A 25,494-nucleotide genomic window follows, 5' to 3' on the forward strand; every position below is an offset into this window, starting at 1 on the left:
GTGTAGCCAGGGAGACTTTGCTAGCATGCTGCTTTCCTTGATGTTATAAAGCTTATGTTTTTTTTCCCCTGATATTCTTCGAGTCGTTTGTGATAGGACATTGGTGAGTAATTGGTCTCATGAAGGATGCGTATTTTCAGGGCTTTTTTCCTGTGTTGTGCTTGAAAGCTGAGGTTTACCATAACGACTGTTTTTGAAATTCAATTGGGTCTGTTATTTCTTTCCAAAGTATGAGTATATTACTCCCACTGCACATGAAATTTTATGTTCCTTAACTAGAGATGCGGAGGGAGTGTCGTCTTCTCAATTCTGTTTTGGGATGAAGTTATTCCTAGTTAACGTCCCCCCTGATATTCAATCTCACCTTGTAGACTGAACACCAACCCAATCGGTTCTCTCCTTGCCGGCTTGGAGACTTGAAACCTTCACTTTAGCGGTTTTGTGCCCAAAAGTCCCTGAATGTGTTTGTGTTGAATTGACCTAGAGTTGGTGGCATGCCAGATCCAACTAATATTGACTTCATGCGTGCTTTTGCATCATTTTCTAGGGGGGTGCAACTTCGTGAATATGGAACAAGTTTGGAACGAATCAGCATCGTTTCGTGAAATTTGGATAAGATGTATTATTTAATGTAATCTTATTTCACTGCTATGGTTAGAATTCCATAACTGAATTAAAAAAATTATAAATTCTTTTTTCTTTGTTTTTTTTCCTGCTATGGAAGAAAAGATTTACCTGCTCTATTTATTATCAAATCATTGTACCTTTTGAATTAAAAAAAATTAGAAATTCTTTTTTCTTTGATTTTTTTTTCCTACTATGGAAGAAAAGATTAACCAGCTCTATTTATTATCAAATCATTGTACCTTTATGAAAGATATCGCATGGAATAAATTATCAAATCCCTGTACCTTTGTCAAAGACTTCCTTACATGTAAATGGGAAAAGGAAGAAACTCAGTCAAAATAGAAGTTCCTGGGCTAGAAGAAATGGAGACTGACTGTCAAGGAGCATAGCAGCTCGACCAGAGGGAGAGGAGTGAAGCTGCTTGACCGAATAAGTGAATATATATTATCGGGAACATTTTTATTATATGCTTCTTAGCAGTTGAATTAATTAGCGCTCTGGGGAGCTAGATAGGAAGTTTCAGCCGGAAGCAGCTGGACAGTCTGGGAATGCTTTGCAAAGCAAAGAAGCTTCCCTTGATTCCATTGATAGGTATTAATCTTTTCTGTAGAATCCCTAAAGCAACGAGCACAGCATATGGTTACACCCATCTCCATGAACAGAGAGAAAGTAGACCTCGAGGCGCTGTAGCCTTTCGATGTTTGAACGAACGGAGGTTGACTTTAAAACAGCCGTGAAAGCTGGAAACTGGAGAGCACGCTAAAGCAAGCCATCGTGATGCCACTGTATTCTTTACGGCCAGGAACATGCCACTGGATTCTTTATGGGTCAGGATGTTCAAGACTTGGGCAGAACTCATGGAAGCCATGGATTTGCACAATAATCATTCATGATATGCATATGCAATTCTAACACTGACTTTCATCTGTGTTGTGGAATAAAATATATCCAACCAATGACAGAGCCATTGATCTGAGTAGCGAAAATGGTTAGAGGTTGGATTCTGCTCGTTACATTGCGAGGTTAGTACGAGGCTAGATTCGTGGTTTAAATTTGATGAAGGTTTAGGAGTTATGGATGTTACTGATGGAGTGATGGTGGATTTCAGTGAATGCCCTCGGGGTTGAAAAAATAGGCTGTGAAAGACTTCCCACGTCCTGCTTAGCATCCCAGTGGTAAAAAAACTAATAGGAAGCCACAATCCGTCTTTAATTACGCAGCTGTGCTATGCGCTGCTCAGGGACCAGCACTACGAAGACAGCATGTATCCTAATACAAGTTACAGGCTATATGCCTGTGTACTGCATATAGGGGCAAAAGATGGCTTGTGCGGAAATAGCTAGCCAGTTTCTGTAGGGAATACATATTACCGAAGCAAGTTCTCCAAGAAAAGTACTAAATTTTTTCTTCTTCAAGACAACCCTATTCCTTTAATGCAAAAAAAAGGGTCCTCGTCGCCCTAAGAAACAAAAAAAATCGACATTTTCGCCAGCAATCCATGCCTCGGGCAATAAGCTCCCCAAGAGTAAGGATGCTGACATGCGGCTTCTTCCTCAGCTCGCGTAGGACCGGTCCAAATACTCTAGTCCCCAATGGCTGGCCTTGCTGATCAACAATTACTATTGATTGTCCTCAAACTTGTTCATTGCCATCAACAATCACTATCCTTAATTTTAATTTTAATGCCCATCACTTGGTGCAAACAAAACACTTACATAATCAGCGTCCCAAGATTCCAAACTCTCTGCAACGACTATAACTTGAGCACTAGATTAGGAAAGGAAAAAAAGTAGCAGAAGCAGGAAGGAAACTCAAAGGGGGGTCAGGAACATCTCCCCCTCAGCCCTTGTATATGCTGGTTTTTGTATGCAAAATTGATGAAGAATTAACTTCCACTGCTTTGCCTTATTTCCCGCCATAGAAAGGAATTAAAACCTGAAACTTTTTTAGCTTTAAAGCCATACATTTTTCCCTTGGAAAACTATTCAGTTTTTTTTTTTTTTTTTTTATGGGTTGGATATCCATAAATATAATCATACTAAATAGTTTTTTATGAGCCAAAACACTATTTTACAATAAATTCAAGTTCACAATAAATTAGCAAAATTAAACTCAAACTTGGTATTACTGACTTAAACTAGAAAAATATATATGAGTTAAATTCATACTATTTTGATAAAGTTTATTTATTATTAATGATTTCTCAACTTTCATAAACTACAAAAACATCTCATTTCTTTTCTATATGAGATATATATAGGATTTTGGGTTTTACATAAATGTATTAGTCAAGAATTTAACTATTGGACCTCAATTTTAATTTGGTTTAAAATATATCCATTAATAATGTTTTCATTAAAACAATTTCCAATACTTGTTTCCGCACCACATCCTTGTTTGTATTTGTATTTTAAAAATATGTTAAAAAATAATTTTTATTTTATTTTAAATTAATATTTTTTGAATTTTCATATTATTTTAATATGCTAATATCAAGAATAAATTTTAAAAAATAAAAAAATATTATTTTAATATATTTCTAAATAAAAAATACATTAGAAACTAACCACTAATTATAGAATACTTTAAAACTAACTATGATTTTTTTCTTCTATTTAGTTATCAAATTTTTACTATGCGAATTCTAGGTTTGACGGGTTAACTTGATTTGATGGGTTAACTTAGTTAATTCAGATTTTTTTATTTTTTCTCATTAGTAACAGGCATATGTCTTTTGTTTTTTTAATTTATTTTTTTTGTTTAATTTAGGTTGTTAATGTTTAATTTTTTTCTATTTAATTATCAAACTTTCATAACACGGACCCTGATTTTGACAGGTAACCTGATTTGATAGGTTAGCTCAGTTAATTATGAATTAACCCATCAATTTTTTTCTATTTAATTATCAAACTTTTATGAATTGCTGATCAACAATTACTATTGATTGTCCTCAAACTTGTTCATTGCCATCAACAATCACTATCCTTAATTTTAATTTTAATGCCCATCACTTGGTGCAAACAAAACACTTACATAATCAGCGTCCCAAGATTCCAAACTCTCTGCAACGACTATAACTTGAGCACTAGATTAGGAAAGGAAAAAAAGTAGCAGAAGCAGGAAGGAAACTCAAAGGGGGGTCAGGAACATCTCCCCCTCAGCCCTTGTTTATGCTGGTTTTTGTATGCAAAATTGATGAAGAATTAACTTCCACTGCTTTGCCTTATTTCCCGCCATAGAAAGGAATTAAAACCTGAAACTTTTTTAGCTTTAAAGCCATACATTTTTCATTCAGTTTTTTTTTTTTTAATGGGTTGGATATCCATAAATATAATCATACTAAATAGTTTTTTATGAGCCCAAACATTACTTTACAATAAATTCAAGTTTATAATAAATTAGCAAAATTAAACTCAAACTCGATACTAATACTACTAACTTAAACTAAAAAAATACATATGAGTTAAATTCATACTATTTGGCTAAAGTTTATTTATTATTAATGACATCTCAACTTTCATAAACTACAAAAACATCTTTTTTTTTTCTATATAAGATATAGAATTTTGGGTTTTACATAAATGTATCAATCAAGATTTTAACTATTGGACCTCAATTTTAATTTGGTTTAAAATATATCCATTAATCATGTTTTTATTAAAACAATTTTCAACACTTATTTCCACGCCACATTCCTGTTTGTTTTTATATTTTAAAAATATGTTAAAAAATAATTTTTATTTTATTTTAAATTAATATTTTTTTTTATTTTCATATTATTTTAATATACTAATATCAATAATAAATTTTAAAAAATAAAAAATATTATTTTAATATATTTCTAAATAAAAAATACATTAGAAACTAACCACTAATTATAGAATACTCTAAAACTAACTATGATTTTTTTTCTTCTATTTAGTTATCAAACTTTCACTATGTGAATCCCAAATTTAATAGGTTAACTTGATTTGATGGATTAACTCAATTGATTTAGATTTTTTTTATTTTTCCTCATTAGTAACAGGCATATGTCTTTTGTTTTTTTAATTTTCAATTCATTTTTTTTGTTTAATTAAGGTTGTTAATGTTCAATTTTTTTCTATTTAGTTATCAAACTTTCATAACACGGATCCTGAGTTTGACAAGTAACCTGGTTTGACGGGTTAACTCAGTTAATTCTGAATTAACCAATCAATTTTTTTTTCTATTTAGTTATTAAATTTTTATGATATGAATTTAAGGTTTGATGGGTTAATGTGATTTAAAGGGTTAACCCAATTAATTCAGATTTTATTTTTTTATTGATTTTTTAATTAATTTATTTAATTATCACGTTTTTATAACGCGACCTTGTAACTAGACTTACTAAATCATGCAAGTTTCATGTTATTATTAATATTATTAATATTATTTTTAAATTAATCGTTACAGCCATACCCAAAAAAAATTTATATAGTTTTATAAAAAAATTTAATATTTTTAAATTTTAATTTATTTTAGTATTTTTTATATAAAAAAATTAATCCATAATATCACGCGGTCATATACCTAGCAAAGTAACAAATGTTGTGGAAGTCAATTGTCATTTGTCTCTAAAGTCCTAACGGCGGCTATCTCGACTGAAATTGGTTAACAACATAGCCAACCAATCAGCATGCTGAAGTAAGATCCACCATCGACATTTTCGCCAGCAATCCATGCCTCGGGCAATAAGCTCCCCAAGAGTAAGGATGCTGACATGCGGCTTCTTCCTCAGCTCGCGTAGGACCGGTCCAAATACTCTAGTCCCCAATGGCTGGCCTTGCTGATCAACAATTACTATTGATTGTCCTCAAACTTGTTCATTGCCATCAACAATCACTATCCTTAATTTTAATTTTAATGCCCATCACTTGGTGCAAACAAAACACTTACATAATCAGCGTCCCAAGATTCCAAACTCTCTGCAACGACTATAACTTGAGCACTAGATTAGGAAAGGAAAAAAAGTAGCAGAAGCAGGAAGGAAACTCAAAGGGGGGTCAGGAACATCTCCCCCTCAGCCCTTGTTTATGCTGGTTTTTGTATGCAAAATTGATGAAGAATTAACTTCCACTGCTTTGCCTTATTTCCCGCCATAGAAAGGAATTAAAACCTGAAACTTTTTTAGCTTTAAAGCCATACATTTTTCCCTTGGAAAACTATTCAGTTTTTTTTTTTTTTTTATGGGTTGGATATCCATAAATATAATCATACTAAATAGTTTTTTATGAGCCAAAACACTATTTTACAATAAATTCAAGTTCACAATAAATTAGCAAAATTAAACTCAAACTTGGTATTACTGACTTAAACTAGAAAAATATATATGAGTTAAATTCATACTATTTTGATAAAGTTTATTTATTATTAATGATTTCTCAACTTTCATAAACTACAAAAACATCTCATTTCTTTTCTATATGAGATATATATAGGATTTTGGGTTTTACATAAATGTATTAGTCAAGAATTTAACTATTGGACCTCAATTTTAATTTGGTTTAAAATATATCCATTAATAATGTTTTCATTAAAACAATTTCCAATACTTGTTTCCGCACCACATCCTTGTTTGTATTTGTATTTTAAAAATATGTTAAAAAATAATTTTTATTTTATTTTAAATTAATATTTTTTGAATTTTCATATTATTTTAATATGCTAATATCAAGAATAAATTTTAAAAAATAAAAAAATATTATTTTAATATATTTCTAAATAAAAAATACATTAGAAACTAACCACTAATTATAGAATACTTTAAAACTAACTATGATTTTTTTCTTCTATTTAGTTATCAAATTTTTACTATGCGAATTCTAGGTTTGACGGGTTAACTTGATTTGATGGGTTAACTTAGTTAATTCAGATTTTTTTATTTTTTCTCATTAGTAACAGGCATATGTCTTTTGTTTTTTTAATTTATTTTTTTTGTTTAATTTAGGTTGTTAATGTTTAATTTTTTTCTATTTAATTATCAAACTTTCATAACACGGACCCTGATTTTGACAGGTAACCTGATTTGATAGGTTAGCTCAGTTAATTATGAATTAACCCATCAATTTTTTTCTATTTAATTATCAAACTTTTATGATATGAATTTAAGATTTGATAAGTTAACGTGATTTAAAGGGTTAATCTAATTAATTTAGATTTTTTTATTAATTTATTAATTATCATACTTTTATGACACGACCTTGCAACTAGACCTACTGGGTCATGCAAGTTTAGTTTAATGTTATTATTAATATTATTAATATTATTTTTGAGTCAATTGTTACAATTAAACCTAAAAAATTTTAATATAATTTTGTAAATTTTTTTAATATTTTTAAATTTTAAATTTTTTTAATATTTTTTATATTAAAAAATTAACGGTTGATGTAACTAACTAACAAATATCGTGGAAGTCAATTGTTATTTGTCTCTAAAGTCCTAACGGCGGCTATCTCGACTGAAATTGGTTAACAACATAGCCAACCAATCAGCATGCTGAAGTAAGATCCACCGAGGAATGCTTGGTGAAGGACCAGCTAGCTTTGAGCTACAAATAATTTCCAGCCATAAAACGTACTGTTGGTGACCCTTAGGTAAATTAGTAACTCGATCATTTAAGAAATCCACACATGATGTGGTTGGTTTTAGGTTGTGCTTTGCAGTTTGGTTAAAATGTTGTTTATTCAAAACTTAATTTTTTTATTTAAAATTAAATTATTTTTTTATTTACTTAAATTGTTTAGATATTCTATGTAAAAATAAATTTTAAAAAATAAAAAATATTATTTTAATTTATTTTTAAAAAATATATATTTTAAAACACATCATCAATCACGCTATAAAAAAGTTGCTTTATGTTGCAACTAATCCACTTAAGTTGATTGTTGAATCCATTAAATGCACTGGCACTCGCCGGTAATGTTTTGCAAATATGACAAGTCAATATAATTGCCATGAAATTTCAAAGAACGTCACGGAAGCCTTCAAGAAAAAGAATTTTCTCCACCTATAATAATTTACAATATAATCGATCTATACTGCTCAAGGAGAGGTTCCATCAAACCCTTTATCAGCCTAAAAGCTGTCTACACGCACCAAAATTACCTTGACCCGAGTTGCTTTAGGGTTGGTAGTGTTAATGAAGATATAATTAAGTAAAATATTAAATTACATGTGATTTTCATTGTAGTGCATCCACAATGAAATTAGTAATTTATTCTTTATCCTTTAGTTTTTACCACTTTACTTGAGGGATAAGGTGATCATTACACACGTTTAATTTATCATTCTTGATTTATCCACAGCCACCACTGTCTTTTTTCTTCTTTTTTTTAATAATAATACAATTATCATATTACCTCTCAAGAGCAAACAATCAAACCCTTGGTTTGACGGGCTTGATTCTCTCAAGGAAGAAATGAATGTTAGGAAGATTCATGACGACTCATTCCAAGTTGATTTCTGTAATTGTGGTGCTCTTTGAACGAAACCCCTCCAGTGGTTCCAAGATAATTAATTAGCAACTTGAATGAAAAGGGTTGAAAGGTCTTCCGCTGCCTCCATTGTTTAGAAATCTGCAAGGCTGCTTTCGTTGTTTGAAAAAATATTTACAAAATTAAACGTGATTATCATTTTTAGCATTAGCGCGTTTAACTATTTTGAAACAAGGTTAGATAAAGATTACTCGGTAATTAGCAACTTGAATGAGCATTCATGGGACCGGAGAGTTGTGGGGCATTATTCTCACTCGACTGAGCTACAACCCCAGTTGCCAAGGATCACGTCAATTTTTTCATAAGGGCTTGCTTGTAATTTTATAAGAGTTTTTTTTTAATTATTATTATCTTGTTTAGTTATAGGAGCATTTTGGGTTTTGTGCAAAAAAAAATATATTAACACATGTTTTTCACTTTCTTATTTTCAAGCAATATGTGTCATTGATAATGATAATTGAAATCAAGTTTTTATAATATTATTTGATATGTCTTGATTTTTTTTTTCTTAGGAGGGTGTGTATAGTAGTGAGATTTTGTTTATATTTTTTTGTAATTTTTTTAATGTTTTTTCTCTACTCCTTTTGATTTTGAAAATTTATTCCACACGGACTAGAAAAATAGAATTTCATGTTAATAATTATAATATTATTTAATTATTTAATTATGTTAAGAATTAGCTTAATATCTTATGTATTTTTTATCAATAGTTATGATTTTTATTATATTTAAATATTGAATTTATGATTTTTAATTATATTTTTTACTTGATAAAAACATGTTAATAAAACTTATACATTAATTCTTTTATGTTGAAAAAAATTACTCAACTTGTAGCTAAATAAATATGTTAAAATTTTATTTTTTATATTTATTGACAAAAATAGTTTTTGTAAATGATTTAATTTATAATTAGAATTAAAAAAATAAATTTAAAAAGTTTGCATATTTATTTTGTAACGAAGTTATAGCAGAATCTGACTGGTAGAATAGGAAGGAATCACCTGTTTGATTCCAACACCATTGAACATATAATCCAGACAAGATATATTTGTTATCGAATAAAAAATAATATAAGACACGAAGAGAGAGGGAGGATATGATGGCTCTGAAGAGAGGGGAAAGGAGATGGGAAGTTCATGGAAAGTGCAGGGAAGGGGGAAAAGGAAAAGGTAGCAAAGAAAAGTCAAGAGGATATGTTAGTTTTTTCATTAAAATTTGAATCTAATATTGATCCAATATATATAACGTAATTTAAAAAAAAAACTATAATATTGATCCAATATAAAATATTAGAATGATTAGAGTAATTTTATATTATTATTATTATTATTAGTACTGCTACTGGCTGAGTATAATAAAACCAATAAAGACTTTAAAGACGAACACGTTAAGTACACTTGATAAATTGTCGTTGGTGCCAGATAAGGGAGGCTTTGACTTGGAGCCTTGAGGTGTTGATCTCCTTTTGGAGGAGGGAGTTTTGTGCCTTTTCAGGAATGCCGTATAAGTCGTGTTTGGAAATGTTTTTTTTTTTTTTTTTTTATTATTATATATATATATTTTAATTTTTTTATAATCTATGAAAATAATAAAAAAATACTAAAAATAATGGTTGAACGCTATATCAAATAAGAGCTTTCCTAACTTTGATATTATAATAATAGCTGTCGTTTGAAAATGTAATATGATAATATTTTTTTAAAAAAATTATTTTTAATATTAATATATTAAAATAATTAAAAATAAAAACTAATTTAAAGCAATATTTTTTTTTATAAAAAAGCATGACCACACCACAAAAACAAAAGATACCTTAATCTCATTGTCGTTTTGTGATTTTTTAGCAAGTTGAAGGTTAGTTTACGAGGGTGTTCGAAGTTTTTTTTTAATATTTTTTTTCTTTTCAAATTAATTTGTTTTTTTAATTGTTTTAATACATTAATATTAAAAATAAATGGTAATGCCACCTGATATGTTTTAGGACAAGGATGCTTGAATTCTTGAAATTCTCACAAAAGCAATTAGGTATTTAAAGACTAAAGCACACAGCTTAGTGCTCGTTTGAATGAAAATGGAGGGAGTAGAGAACCATAACCACACCGATCATCATGATTTTGCTGAGGTGTTCTCTTGCACGTCGGAGACAGGAATGATTTTAAAAACTGGGTCCGCCTGCCCTGGCTAAAGGGCCACTGATTTTGAAATGAAATCAATTTGCTTCCCTTCATTTCTTCAATTTTCCATCACACATCCTTGTAATATGTATTTATTGTTTAAATTTATGATGATAATTGATTTAAAATTACGATACCTGTTGTGTTTTTTTAAATTTTACTTAAAAATATGTGAAAATAATTTTTTTTAATATTAGTAAATCAAAATAATTGAAAAATATAAATAAAAATTAATCTTCAAGCAAAAAAAAATTAAATTTTTGTAAAACATGTTTCTACCTCAAACTAGAAGACAAGCATGATGAAAGTAACTGCTTATCAAAATAGCAGGCAAGGCATACTATTCAAAGTCTATGGTTTGTATAGGAATAATTAAATCATCATGGTTAAAGACGTTGAGTTTATTTATTTTTATATTTTAATTTTTTTTGTTTTAAAATTATTTTGATGGACTGATATAATAAAAAAATTTAAAAATAAAAATATTAATTTTATATATTTTTAAATAAAAAAACTTTAAAAAATAAACCATGCTGAAGGCCTGTCACCGACCTTACCTCACCATTCTTTAATTAACAAAAAAACAGTTCTCCTTGCTAAGAAACTCTGTTTAACTTGCGTGGCTAAAAGTTTTGAATTTTTTTATTTAAAATTAATATTTTTTAAATTATTTTGATATGTTAATATTAAAAATAATTTTTTTAAAATAAAAAAATATTATTTTAATATATTTATAAATACAAAACACTTTAAAAAAATAATTAAAATTAAATTACCGTAAATACAACAACAAAATAATATAAAAAAGGTCAGCCATTCTCGAGGCACGAGGGCAAAGCTTTACCTGTTCAAAGTATCACCCTACACAGTAGACGGTTCAAAGAAGGGTTTTTTTTTTTTTTTTAATATATTAAAATAATATATTTTTAAAATATTTATTACATCGCTGCGCACAAAAAAAAATTTTATAATCAATTTGCAAATATAATAAAAGTTATCTTTTAAAATATTTTTTGTTTTGAAATGTTCTAAAACAATATATTTTTTATTTTTTAAATTTATTTTTAATACTATTATATCAAAACAATTGAAAAATAAAAAAAATTAATTCAAAAATAAAAAAATTTAAATTTCTTAAAAAATATGGTTGAATCCTATAATATACTAGATATAAGGGAACACTAGTAATAAATAAAAAGAAAAACTCCCACGCGCGAATCTAAAGAAATGTCAAAACGACAAAACTTTACACCTGCCTACCGACACGCCCGCCCCAAATATGAGCCCCTCCTCCTCTCCGCTCTGCTTTCTTCTTCATCAACAACTTTAGTACTGGACGGACTGCTTAATTACCTCTCCCTCTCTTGCTTGTAATCGGATCCTTACTAGTTGCTGCTACTGAAAAATGTCAAGATTAGAGTCAGGCTCAGGTGGTGACCCTAACATCAAAGGCATACCTACTCATGGTGGACGCTATGTACAGTATAACGTCTACGGTAACCTCTTTGAAGTTTCTAGAAAGTACGTCCCTCCTATTCGCCCTGTTGGCCGTGGTGCTTATGGTATTGTTTGGTACGTCTGATTCTTAATTGGAAACTACTTTTCCTCTGTTGTTAAGTTTCAACTGTAGGTTTTCGTTACTTTATAGTTTTCGATTTCAGTTCTTTTAGTTTTAGGTTAAGTTATGAATTTTTTATTATTCGTTTTTCGTAGCCTGGTTTTAATGCCGTGTTGGATTGTATTAAGATTTTCTCCAAAGTGAAATTTCAAGAATAAAATCTTGATCTTGATCTTTCTAAAAAATGAGTGCTCTTTTGCAAGATTCCAGAAGCTTATAGGTTTCTTTTATTTACTTGGTGTAAACCATGAAATGCTGGTGCTTAAGAATTTCTTAATTTTTGAGCCAGGGAATATTTATTGCAAGAAAAGTAAATCTTTTTTAGTAGTTGTTGGAGTTCTAAGAACTGCTATTTCTGGTGAAGTGTGAATATTTTGTGATTTCATTGTGTGTGACTTAATTTCTGTGTGTAATCATCTATGTGAAGGAAGATGTGGTTTTTTTATTTCCTTCAGTGCTGCTGTGAATGCCGAGACACGTGAAGAGGTTGCCATTAAGAAGATTGGTAATGCATTTGTCAACAGAATAGATGCTAAGAGGACTTTACGAGAGATTAAGCTTCTTCGCCACTTGGATCATGAAAATGTAAGTTTGAATTCCCTTGTTATTCTTATGATTTCCGAGCTCAACTCAAGTTATCGTTTCATGATTTCATAGATTAATTCAAGTTGTTGCTCAGGTCAGTTATAATTCTACCAAGAACCTGAATTCTGTTGCAATCATAGTTTTCTTTTCAGTGGTGGGATTTTTGTAAACCTGACCTTTGCTTACTTTATTCTTATCATCAATTGGGCGATTCCTTGTTAATTGAACTTAAGCTCTGCTTTCATAGAGCGTGAAGCTCTTGGTGATTCAAAAGTCAATTGCTAGATTGGCAACAGTATATTAATTTGGATTCATTTGATTCACAATTTTCTATTGTAGTCAACTGCGTCATGTAGATATGTGCTCTGTCAGCTCAGGATTGACCGGTTTATCATTTTACTTAAGTTTTTAAGTTCTATTTGACTTTATATCATCCACGTTTGAGACTGGTTTGTCAACACACTCTAATTGTGTGGCATTGGAGCCTATACCTCACGAGTGCTTGCTGATGTTGTATGGTAGAACTTGTGTATTTATTGTTTCTATGGTGTTTTGTTATTATTATGATCTTACTACTAATTCCCCGCTCCTCAGGTTATTGCTATCAAAGACATCATTCGGCCTCCCCAGACAGAAAACTTCAATGATGTCTACATTGTTTATGAATTAATGGATACAGATCTTCATCAAATAATTCGCTCCAACCAACAACAATTGACAGATGATCATTGTCGGGTTAGCTCCATTAATTCTTCTTGAATTTTGTCTCCACTATAAGTAATCTATACTCATAGCGAGCAGAGTTATCTAAGACATTATTGTTCTTGTGGTTGCTTATTTGATTTTTACTTATTTTTTACCATCCTCTAGAATATTGTGATCTGACTGTAGCTTTTAGCTTGCTGCAAATTTCAAGCTTTACTGGTTGAAATTGTGACAAAATGGTTCGGCTAGTCATGATAAGCTGCATAAGCTATTCTTCCTCATTTAGCTATAAATAAATGCTAGATTTTCAACTAAATCATAATCATAGCACGATGACTTTCATTATCTGTTTGTCTTTGTGGAGCCAATAGATTTATTAGTTGGCTACCTTGTCATTTGTAATTTAGTGGTATCATGTCTCTAATAATTCACAGTTGTCTTTGGGCTTCACTGCTCTTTCTACCTCTCCCCCTTTTTTCTTAAATCCCTACAGATCACCCCATCTCCCCATCATGTTTATCTCGATCTTTTCGATCACAAGGGGGCAAATTCACAAAAGAGAGACAAAGCTACGGCCACATGCCACAGCCCAAGAGACTGCAAAATGCTTTCTCTAAGGAATGCTATAGTTGGAATTATCATTGTTTTATGAGCAAGAATAGCAGAAATTAACAAATACTGTGTTAGGTGCTTGATCTTAATTGATATCCAAACTGTTGCTTTGCAGTATTTTCTCTATCAGTTGCTAAGAGGGCTTAAATATGTACATTCCGCAAATGTCTTGCATCGTGATCTAAAACCCAGCAATTTGTTCTTGAATGCTAATTGTGACCTTAAGATTGGAGACTTTGGACTTGCAAGGACAACATCTGAAACGGATTTCATGACCGAGTATGTGGTCACTCGATGGTACCGGGCACCAGAATTACTCCTCAATTGTTCTGAGTACACTGCAGCAATTGATATATGGTCAGTGGGTTGTATACTTGGTGAAATCTTGACTCGGCAAGCTTTATTTCCTGGGAAAGACTATGTTCATCAGCTGAGGCTTGTTACAGAGGTAAGTCATTTTGCAATTGCCCATCAATCGTGTTCTGGAGTATTCTTGCTGTGTTTTCTCTATCAAAGTATTTGCTCATTGTTTGAGGACTGAGGCTCTAACTCTTTTCATTCACTTATATGTGATTGTTAGTGGCCATTGATAATTATAATTTATGCACCCTTTGGCCTTTTTTTCTCTCTCCAATGGCACAGTAGCTTTTTCTTAAATTGACAAGTCATAGAATCCTCCCCCCCCCCTCCCCTTGTGTCCAAATGGCAGGAATTGCATTATTGTTAAGTCTCAATCTGGTAACTGTGTAATAATCATGGATTAATCTAGGATGCACATCTGGGGAGCAGGTTCGTAAAGTTATTATTTCGAGGGGTCTATTTAGAAGAACCTTTTAAAAAAAAAAATCAAACTTGGGGCGCGGGGGTTGGTTGAAATTTTTAATTTGTCCTGGTAATGATTATATCTTAGGAACAACAGTGCAACAAAGAGATGTGATTGGGAATCAGAAATTCCCTCCTCTCCTTTTCTTGTTCATTTATGTGATAGTGATGCATCTCCACTTCTATTCTGTTTTATCACACTCTTGTTTGTTTTTTTTTAGCTGGTTGTGCATGGCACAACTATGAGCATAACACCTTGTTCATTTATCTTTGAATAGCTCATAGGTTCACCTGATGATTCCTGTCTTGGTTTCCTGCGAAGTGAGAATGCACGAAGATATGTCAGGCAGCTTCCGCAATATCCAAGGCAAAATTTTGCTGCTAGATTTCCTAATATTTCTGCTGGTGCTGCTGATTTGTTGGAGAAAATGCTGGTCTTTGATCCAAATAGGCGTATTACAGGTAAAATGAGGCAGGCATGATAGTGATTTCAAGAACTAGTTTGTGACATTGTGGTAACATGTTTTTTAAATTGATGACTATAAACATAGGGTAAAGTTGAACATTCAGGGTCATATGTAGCATTGATAGTGCATCAAAATAATAATTAATACGGATATAGTGTCATGTGCTTTATCTTTGTGGGACCTTTTCCTGTAAGCTTGGCTATGCATTTGACCTGGAAGTAAGTGCATTCACCAAATAATATTTGAGATAATGGCTATTATTCGATAAAGTGAAATTGCATATCATAGTAGTAGTATGGAAAATTATGGTATGTCCCAACATTTGGAAATTATATCAAATTGATTAAAATTAAGCTTATTTTCTGATTAATGAAGCTTTTATTTGGGCAGTGATTACATTTGACCTTTTTCTCTTTGCAGTTGATGAGGCATTGTGCCATCCATACTTGGCACCTCTTCATGACATCAACGAGGAGCCTGTCTGCCCAAGGCCTTTCCTCTTTGATTTTGAGCAACCATCATTTACTGAAGAAAACATCAAGGAACACATCTGGATGGAATCTGTAAACTTCAATCCAGGTCCTTGAGAATTATATGATTGACTTGTTGTTGTATACATTTGGGAAGCTATCCCATGGTTATAATGGACAACACTATAACATATCCACCAGATTCTCTGAGAGAAGAAGAGATAAGAAACGTACTGGATGCATAGAATTTTCTGTAGGTTTCTATAAACTGATACTTCAGATTTTTTACAACGTCAAAAAGTGTAAGATGGAGGACAAGCAGTGTAATCCTAAAGTTTGCTGAGCAGAATCTCCATAAAGATTCCATCTTTAGTTGGTGTAGGTTCTTCCTGGGGCTGTGCCATGGGCCACTTAAGCTTTATGAGGAGTTCTCTAGTGAACTCTATTGGTCATGGATTGAACTCTTCATGGTTTTGAGGATGCTCGATGGTCCCTTTTTTTATTTCCAGTTTATGAATGTTGATTTTGAATGTGAAGAATTGCTAGGTAATAACGTGTTTCTCTTGTGGACCTGGAAGAGATGAAATCTGTAGATATTGTTTCTGGTACTGTTGCTATGGTTATGCTTTATGGTGATTTGGACTTTAGACGTTGGGACATGGGTGCTGGTGTTTGGCTTGACTGTTGTTAAAGAGATCTCATAGGTTTTTTATCTTTCAACCGCCAGCTGCAGTAGCTGTATTTGAAGAGAGAATTCCAGACCCTTGCTGGTACGAACGAAGATTGTGTTATCATCTGGAACATGAACCATGGCAAAGGTTATGTTGATTCTATGGGACACTGAAGTTGAATCGGATAATTTTATCACGACTTGTGAAATCGATTCTAAAAAACCCCCCACTTCCATTTCGCTATGTTTTAGTATTATTTGTTGCGTGCTTAATGCATTTCGATCCAAGGCCTTGTATGGCTCGTGTCAAATTCTGCTTATTCAATCTTATATTTGTTGACAACAAATTTCATGTTGCGTATTTGTTTCGATAATGTTTGTGCTTGCACCTGCTTAAAGCATTTCAATCCCAAGTAATGAACAGCTTTTGTCAATATTATGTTTGTCTGATCATGCTGTATGTGTGCGATATGATCACTTGCAAGTTATAAAACTGAGAGAAACTAGTAGATTATATATATTTTTTGCTCGGAGCTAGCAGTGTTTATACATTGCTTGATGGTAGTAGAGAAGCAAAGTTCACACATAACTCATTCCGAAGGAGCACGTCTTGAACTGTACCAAGTCGATTGGTATCTTCTCAGGAGGGAAATCACAGGATGTGATTTTCTCTGGCCCTTGATCCGGTAGCAAATCACATGGTCGTGGACTTACCCCGCTTGTCATACCCTCAATTTCGGTGCAGGTCCATGGCACCTTCTTTGCCTTGGGTGCCAATCCGATTGTCACATTAGAGATGCAAATTTCCTTGAATGGATCGCCTGCAATGCCCTCCAATCTAGCAGCCATTGTCACATTGTCTGCAACCATGTCCCTGTAATTTATGCCTTGAATCAATGGCAGTGCATTTGGATCATAATTCTTATCAGCATGTGACCCATAATTTCCAGTCATCCAAAAGACCCATTTCATGGTATGCATGGTCATTCTCTTCACGTATATATCCTTCACATACCCTCCTCTCCCTACAGCAGTTTTGATCCTGACCCCAGATTCTGTATGGATGGCTGTGAGATCCTCTGCTCTAACGTCTTCTATCCCACCTGACATTTCACTCCCTAGAGCAATCGTGGCACTGTATGGAGAGATGCACGTGAGCCGTCTGATGACTAGTTGCTTTGTGGGCATTCCAAATGCAATCCCGTACTCATCCCAACCACTTTTAACTGCCACACAATCGTCTCCAGAAACTATGTAACAATCTTCAATCTTAGTGTTTGTACAGGAATCTGCAACGTCATACCACAGAATTAAATACTGCCAAGTTGTTCGTGCAAAATATGCGGCAGATTGGATGTAAGGTATTTGGCTTCGAAGTCCTTGAACTTCAAGATGGTTGAACAATTATAAGCTAATCAGAAATCAGGGAAATACAAACCTGGATTAATTCCATCGGTATTTGGTGATGTGATTGGAGCGATGATGGTAATGCCTTGCACAAGAATATCTCTGCAATCCCATGATTAATGAAAAAATTAATAAGTGGAAAAAAAAATAGTCATGAAAGTCTCTCTCTCTCTCTATATATATATAGTGTGGAGAGATGTGATCATATATGTGATGACATACAACAGGGTATAGAATACCTGCTGTAAACAGGATGAACATTCCAAGACGGGGAATTCAGGAGCGTTAGATTTGAAATTTGGATAGTATCTGAGAACATGATCTCAATTAAGTAAGGCCTGGTGTATTTTAGCTTGCCCTTGTGGAAGTTCTGCCACCAGAATGCTCCCTGGCCGTCAATTGTGCCGTTGTTCCCTGACATTTCAAATTTGTCACCAACCCACTTGTAAGATTGATCACAGGTAAAAGCGCATGATTTTGTTATAATTTGTAAAATTGCTCTTAAATCTTGCGCATCTCTTCTTAAATTGCATTGCATTACCTGTAATAATAACGTCAGTGAGGTTCGTTCCAAATATGAGACTGCTGTACCTCCCCGCTGCTGCATCCCTCCCTCTGCCGTACGACGGCAGAGGTTTCATCACTGGCCATTCTTGCATGTCCTAAACCATTCCATTCTTGACTTGGTTAATCAACGAAACAGAAGACGCGCGAGACATTTTTTAAAGAAGAAAAAAAAGATGGCACTTCTAGGTCTACGCGTAGTTGTAACCATGCAAACCTGAGAGGCAAGAAGCACAGCATCCTTGTGTAGGTAAAGTGTGAAGTGGCTGGTAAGACTGAAGCTACCAGTCAACCAATTTCCAGCAGGAACAAAGAGCTGAGAGCCACCATCTGATGAAAACTGACTCAAATGATCAATTGCATCCTTAAATGCTTTAGTGTTCGATGTTTTTCCATCGCCAACTCCTCCGAAATCAGTTAATGATGCACTGTGAGCCCTGCAATTTATGGCACTGTACTCAAAGGAGTCCAAAATCCTCGCCTTTCTGCTCTCAGCACCTCTGAAGCTAATGAAGGCAACCACAAGTAACGCTAGAACCACACTAGTCACCTGCAAGCTCATAACGGGGCAAAGAAGAAAGAGAACTAATTAATTAGCACTAATACTTGTCAAGAAAAGATAAATACTCGACACAAGCAGTGTTTCTTTTGTTTGCTAGAATGGATAAGGGTATAGAGATATTTACTCGAGTTTCCATGCCGCTTATCGACAATAATTCTATCACGGGAGAGGGAAATGTAGAATTTGTTGTGAGAACTCGAATGAAAAATGAGGTATTTATAGGGAAAAAAGCTAAGGCTGTTGGATTCTCCTTGTAGGGTTGCTTGTCGTTCTTTGAAGTTAAGCAATGCTTTCCGTGACTGCATTCTAAAATTGCCGATTGTATTGGCATCATACACATCAGAAACATAATTTCCACCATTCACTTGATAACAAATCTTGATAATATCCGAGTGTCTGATTGGACAAAAATGTTGTGACTTGTCTTGAAGAAAAAAACTCTGACAAATTACCAATATTTTGTGTTGTAGTACAAGGAATCACTAGTCATTTGTCCACTTTTGCTCCTCTTCATGTTATTATTATTATTATTATTTTAAATCGAAAGATGAAATCCCATAGACAAAAGAGCCCGAAACATGGTTACATCGCTGAGAAGATGGGTCGGAAACCTGGTGCTTAGTGAAAACATTTTTCTTCGACCTTAATTGGTATATATTTATGGTCTAAACTTCATTACTTTGAAGCATCGAATATAATATTATCATAATCTGACAAAGACGTTCCAATTAAGCGTAATTATCGTGACAGGATCTTAGCATCCCTTGAGAACCCATTATTTACATGCCACTCACCATTATATTCATCTTATCACCATCCTCCCACTGCACTCCTTCGCATTAACCATTTTCTAAAGCATCACTTTTCACCGAAACTTTGTTTTTTCCCCACTTTACGAAGGAGATTAAATGGGTGATGTTATCGAATAGTGCTAAACTAGGATAGGCTCACCACCAGTGCCATAGCTTCTGAGCTTGTGAGCTTGTCGAGCTTGTAGCAGAGAGCATGTGACCGAGGGAATTTGGAGTGTGGTGGTTGCTCCTTGGCCTCTTCTGTTGGAAAGTAGTTAGTGGCCCCCATATGACTTCGCTTTCTTGGCGTTCGCATCGAAGTCTTCAATCTCGTGAGCCTCCTCCTCTCACGGCACACCAGCACCCCACTATTGCCGCCCCACTTCACGGGTGAAAATGTGAAATATAAGTGATGAGGCCCACCTTTGTTCTCATCATTAACAGTCATCCCTCGAATATTCGACTACTAATATGGCTACATGAAACTTTAACAGACAGATTAACCCGTAAGCGTTGCATCGAAAAGAAAAGAAAACTTCTAGTGAGGATCAAAATGCAAACATGCAAATTTTTCACGAGCTCTGTTTGCTAATCAGCCTCTAGCTAGTCACGAGAGCATTATACATTAATCGTTTCAAATCAAATAATGTCCACACAAAATTCTTGTTAATGGACCTACCTTCCTCCTCCCCTTTCATCAAATGTACTAACTTGAGTCATTCTTCCTCGTAAGCACTTCATCTAGTTCTAGAAACAACGTCCCCATGACTGAACCAACTCTGGATGTTGTTTCCTGTTCTTTTGGGAGAAAAAAGGCACTTTAGATTGCTGGGAAACTTATCTCATGGAATAGGATTTATCCGAATTTACCATCGTGAGCTCCAGTATACTACCAAGTCCAACTGGGTCTAGCACCCTATCAAATCCAATCCCATTGTCGGGTCTATCTATCTAGGTATGGCACCGTACCATGCTTGCGATTCCAATCCCTCGTCTCTCACCCATCTCCCCATACATCGCTAGTTATACAAAAATATCTCTTAGTTTACAACATGTTCATCTCTTAGCTGTATTAATTTGGTGGAAGACAAATGCGTTGCTGTGGTGTTTTGGGTAGGCTGAGTGAAATACAACTCAAGTCTAAAGATACAAAACTAATTTTTTAAAAGTGAAATGATACTCCAACAGGTTTAGGTAATATAAATAATCTCTAAATCATTCAAATAAATAATTTATAATTTTTATTTTTAATATATATATAAGTGAACATTTAGATTCCCATCCTTTTAATCAACTTTCATGCGACCTTGGTTATGACTTTTTTTCATCCGTTCGAAGCACATGACGTTTCAGCTTTAACAAATGTTTAAAATTGAGGTAAAGATTATTTTTTAAAGTATTATTTAAAAATATATTAAAATAATATATTTTTTAAAAATTATTTTTAATATTAATACATTAAAACAATTTAAAAGCATAAAAGACATAGTTTATAATAAAAAAAAAATAATTTAAGCTGCCAAAAAAAAAAGTCTTAATCTATCATCATCTCTCGTTATTTAATTCATCTCTCGTTATTTAATTTACTTTAGGAATTTCATGGTTGCTATGAAATTGAAGGTAGACTAACGGAAATTTGTACGACAAAGGGAGTCAAAACTCAAAACCCGTTGATTACGGCAGGTTCTGTTCCCCGGCGAGCAGGAAAAAGAGAGAAATTCACTGAGCTTTATGAAAAGAAGCTCCACTCTATTGGGCTTGCTAGTCTTTGGGAGAGACGAGATAGTTTATGGACTTTTGATCTGTCATTCCCATTTCTCTGGGGTTTTAGGAAATCTATTTGGGCTAACATTATGTTTATGCTGATGGGCCTGCAGAAACGTTGATTATCCACTTCTTGAAAATTTAGAATAAAATATATCAATTAAAAATATGTATTTATTATATTACATTTTAAGTGTTAAATTGATAAGTATCAAAGCAATTATTAAATATAAATATAAATATAAACAATTAAATTATAACAAAACTACTTTAACACGTGTAACACAAGTATTGAAGTCATATTTATAATTCTCTGTAACAATATTTATGGGTTGTTATCCATGTAAATTTTATCGTAAGGTAAAATTAAAAAAACATGAATAAATATTTATAAATAATAAATTTAATAATTATATCAATCTAGTGCTTTGAAATAAATATCTGTAAATACTACCTCATGATTTAAATATACAAAGTGAAGAAAAAAACATATTTTTTTAACCAACAAGCCATCCCTTAAAATTGATATCAAGAATTATTTTTGAGATTGCTTCAAATATTTGAAATGCGGTTCTATTATTTTAATATTTTTTATATATTAAAAAAATATTTTATTTGTTAAGCATATCATAAATTATTGGATCAAACGTGATGTTAGGCACAAACCTAATACGAATATTCAATGAATTTTGAAATATGTGCTTCCCAATGGGACAATGCAATTTTGAATTAGTCAACTGGTGTCACCTTCCATTGTAGTCATTGTTTTGACCAAGTGACCACAAAATGAAAAGAAGGGCTACGGTTTTTCATCCATACAGGTATTATTAATATTGTTGTTGATGATGTGGTGGTGTTTTACAGCGAATAGTTGGTTTTTTACCTTTGAAAATTGATACAATTATAAGAAATTTTTAGAGATAAAATATAATTTGATTTACTCTTTTGAAAAATAGAAGGTTTATGTTAAAACTATCTAGAATTATGTTTTTATATTAGAATTGCTATCTAGAATCTTGACTTTAATAAAAACCATGATTTACAATTGCATGTTTATTGTAATTATGATTTTGAACAGCGGTTCCATGATATATCCATGATTGTGACAAAGATATAATACCTCACATGTTATCCATGGCTGCCACTCATACAAAGAGAAAAACCCTGAGAATTGCAAAGTCCTTGCCAAAACCAATCTTTGGTACTTCATTGAAATACCAGAATTATTTTTCTCTTGTTTCCATAAGTCTTTCTCTTGATTTTTTTTGTTATAGATCACTAGCCTAGACAACCTCCTTGTTGTCTTGACATAAAAAATTCAAGGTATAACAACTTTAATGTCTCTTAATTTTATGAATTTTATTATTGAATTGATGAATTTTAAGTTTTGATATATGACTATTTGTGTTGTGTTTGATGATTAGGTATTTTGTTGATATTGAGATAATTTTTAGTTTGAAGTGTTGCAATTATATCTTTTAATTTAATTAATGTTATTTATTGAATCAAATAGATTTGAATTAGAGAAATTAGATTTTAAATTGATTATTGTGTTCCTCGCATATTTAATATACTTGTTTGAATTGGGATAAATATTGTTTGAAACATATTTAATATACTTGTTTGAATTTGTTTGAATTGGGATAAATATTGTTTGAATTGATGCAAATAAATAGATAATTGATTTTTTGAGGTTATTAACAAAACTATAGTCAAAATCATAACAACTAAAATCTCTGTTGAATTTTGTTTTATTGAGATCTTTTAGTTTTTAATTGGTGCAATTATATATGTTTTCATTGATATTATTAAGGTAAAAGTAATATTAATTAAAGTTTACATTGAATTATGAAATGATTTGATTTTAATAAAATGAGTATTCTTATTTTATATAATATGTCTTTATGTTATATTATTATAATAGTATTATTATTCATGATACGAATAATAATTTTACTTATATTGACAAAAGTACTATGTTCTTGAATGCTATTAAAGATATGTCATTTAAAGATATTAAAAAAGTTATAAGTGGAAAACCTAGAATGAATTATAATGATATTAAAATAAATGTTACTTAGAGGTCTCTTATTAAGGAGCATTAATATTTTCTGATATTGATTACATGTGATGTGGAATATAAAAATATGATGAAATTATTTGTCAAAAGTGGAATAAAAATGATAGAGTTGTATGAACTAATACCTCAATATAACATACCAAATCATTACACCAAATTCAGTACAGATTTCTCCACACAAGAAGATGAAGTGTTAGCCACGTATACATCGAATTCAAAATGCTATAAGTATTTTTTACTTTTTATAGGTTTAGATGAAATTGTTGTATTTTATTTTTAGATTAATAATTTCTATTTACTTCATATTAGATTACATGATAGTTGACGTGTTATGACTAATCTTGTGTATATGTATTGAAAATGATGCTGGACTAACTTGTTATTATGCATCTTGTTGGTTTGAAACATGTTATATTGCACTTGACTTGTTATAAAAGGCATTGAGCCTAGATAATGTTATTTTAGATGATGATACCACATAGATAAGTGAAAATTATGGTATTGATGAAGCTAATCGTCTATTCATCGTCACAAAAAATATAAATAGATCTAGATGTATTATTATGTTGTATTATTTTTTTAGTTGAGAGTTATTTTTATTTGTACCACTTATGTAATATTATTTTACTTCGTTACCATGTTGATTTTAATGTTGCCTTGCCTATTATGCATTTTTATACTTATTTTAGATAAGCATGATTTAAAATCAGTAATTAATGACATGTAAACATGTTATTTAAAATTTCAAATTATCTATTTATAAGCTAAAAAATGCACATTATTATGTTTTTTTATTGTCATTATCAATTATTTTTATAATTAATAAATAAAAATAATATTTAAAAATAACAAGTATTAATTTAAAATTATAATTAATAAATAAAATTGATGTTAAAATGTTGCACTCTCAAATATAGTTTTTAGGTCCGGTAATTTATAATTTTGTTTGGAATTCAGTGCGGTGATTTATGTTTTGTTTTATGTAAAACTTAATGTTAGATTCACATTAAAATTATGTTGGGATAATATAACTGTTATTCATATTAGTGTTTATGCATAGTATAACTACTATTAACAATAATTATTGTTTAATTATGACGCTATTGACAGTAACAATTGTTTAATAAAATTGCTATTCATAATAACAATTCATTAATAAAACCATGATGTCCATTATCGATTAAGTGAAAATATTCAATGTTCTAAATACTTTTATATGCTGCACTGTACTCTAAAAAAAAAAAACCCAATAATTCAATAAAAAACCCTGGCTGACGGACTTCGATCTTTGTTTAAATATTCACAGCCTGTGGACGCAAGAAAATGAAAAGTAAACAATTTTGTCGCATAAACTTTTGATACCGAGAAAAGCACGCTCTCCGTAAAAGCAATTCTTTCATCAAAGACACATCCTTGTAATGTTTTATCTTGACCATTCTGGTGCTGGGCCATCTTTAGGTGAGACAAAAAAAATAAAATAAAATCATAATATTATTATATATTAATGAAACTGTTATCTTAGTTAATTAATTTATCCTCGTTTGGAACAAAAGACCATTTGAAAAGGATATTCGCTAAATTAATCAAGTTTAGTCGTGTCATGCTTAAAGTAAATGCATGCATTCCATCAACTAATTAGTGGGGTTGGCAGCCATTTCATTTTGCCTTATTTATTAATCAAACTTGAGGTTAGACAGCCACATAAATGCATTTAGCCCCTGGTGAGTTTATTTTCCTTAAAATCATTTTTTTATATATTTTCAGATTAGTATTGATATTAAAAATAATTTTTTTTTCCTTAAAATTATTTTTTTATATATTTTCAGATTAGTAATGATATTAAAAATAATTTTTAAAAATTAAAAAATTATTTTAATACATTTTCAAATAAAAAATATATTAATAAATAATCATCACCACATTCTTTAAATTCACTAATGTTATCTCATAGTAACGCAACTTTTCCAACTTTTCCAACACAGACAGCCCGCAAAGCAGGTTGAATTGGTCACAAAGTCAAAAGCTGGAATTTCCTGAAAATAATTTATCCTCACCTCGG

At 31.6% G+C, this 25,494-nt stretch overlaps 2 protein-coding genes across 3 annotated transcripts; one reads left to right on the forward strand and one right to left on the reverse strand.

Annotated features, from left to right (window-relative positions):
- The first annotated feature begins 11,557 nt into the window (after window positions 1–11,557).
- MPK12 (mitogen-activated protein kinase 12) lies at window positions 11,558–16,628 on the forward strand. The gene is made up of 6 exons (XM_011024987.1): window positions 11,558–11,890; window positions 12,392–12,521; window positions 13,116–13,256; window positions 13,954–14,286; window positions 14,939–15,122; window positions 15,548–16,628. Exons 1-6 carry the CDS (start codon window positions 11,724–11,726, stop codon window positions 15,712–15,714), a joined length of 1,122 nt encoding a protein of 373 aa, XP_011023289.1. The 5' UTR covers window positions 11,558–11,723; the 3' UTR covers window positions 15,715–16,628.
- A 124-nt stretch (window positions 16,629–16,752) lies between these two features.
- LOC105124844 (probable polygalacturonase) lies at window positions 16,753–19,035 on the reverse strand. 2 transcript variants are annotated; one of them, XM_011024989.1, is made up of 6 exons: window positions 18,925–19,035; window positions 18,456–18,788; window positions 18,216–18,336; window positions 17,914–18,088; window positions 17,706–17,776; window positions 16,753–17,556 (listed from the first exon to the last, which is right to left on the reverse strand). In XM_011024989.1, the coding sequence occupies exons 1-6, from the start codon at window positions 18,934–18,936 to the stop codon at window positions 16,847–16,849; spliced, it is 1,422 nt and encodes a 473-aa protein (XP_011023291.1). In that variant the 5' UTR covers window positions 18,937–19,035; the 3' UTR covers window positions 16,753–16,846. The 2 variants fall into 2 exon arrangements, with proteins under 2 accessions (XP_011023291.1, XP_011023292.1); XM_011024990.1 differs by having other exon boundaries at window positions 18,456–18,779; window positions 18,925–19,026.
- Window positions 19,036–25,494: the final 6,459 nt, after the last annotated feature.

The sequence above is a fragment of the Populus euphratica genome, unplaced genomic scaffold, assembly GCF_000495115.2.
Source record: "Populus euphratica unplaced genomic scaffold, PopEup_1.0 scaffold32.1, whole genome shotgun sequence".
Classification (NCBI taxonomy): domain Eukaryota; kingdom Viridiplantae; phylum Streptophyta; class Magnoliopsida; order Malpighiales; family Salicaceae; genus Populus; species Populus euphratica.

What these genes read in the sequence shown, in the direction of transcription:
- MPK12 (XM_011024987.1), top strand. Translation starts at nt 11,724, where the DNA reads ATGTCAAGATTAGAGTCAGGCTCAGGTGGTGACCCTAACATCAAAGGC. An exon ending in GCCACTTGGATCATGAAAAT is followed by an intron (nt 12,522 to 13,115) that starts GTAAGTTTGAAT and finishes CCCGCTCCTCAG; the next exon opens with GTTATTGCTATCAAAGACAT. An exon ending in TCCAAATAGGCGTATTACAG is followed by an intron (nt 15,123 to 15,547) that starts GTAAAATGAGGC and finishes TTCTCTTTGCAG; the next exon opens with TTGATGAGGCATTGTGCCAT.
- LOC105124844 (XM_011024989.1), bottom strand. An exon ending in CTGTGCTTCTTGCCTCTCAG is followed by an intron (nt 18,337 to 18,455) that starts GTTTGCATGGTT and finishes GGAATGGTTTAG; the next exon opens with GACATGCAAGAATGGCCAGT. An exon ending in GTTCATCCTGTTTACAGCAG is followed by an intron (nt 17,777 to 17,913) that starts GTATTCTATACC and finishes ATGGGATTGCAG; the next exon opens with AGATATTCTTGTGCAAGGCA.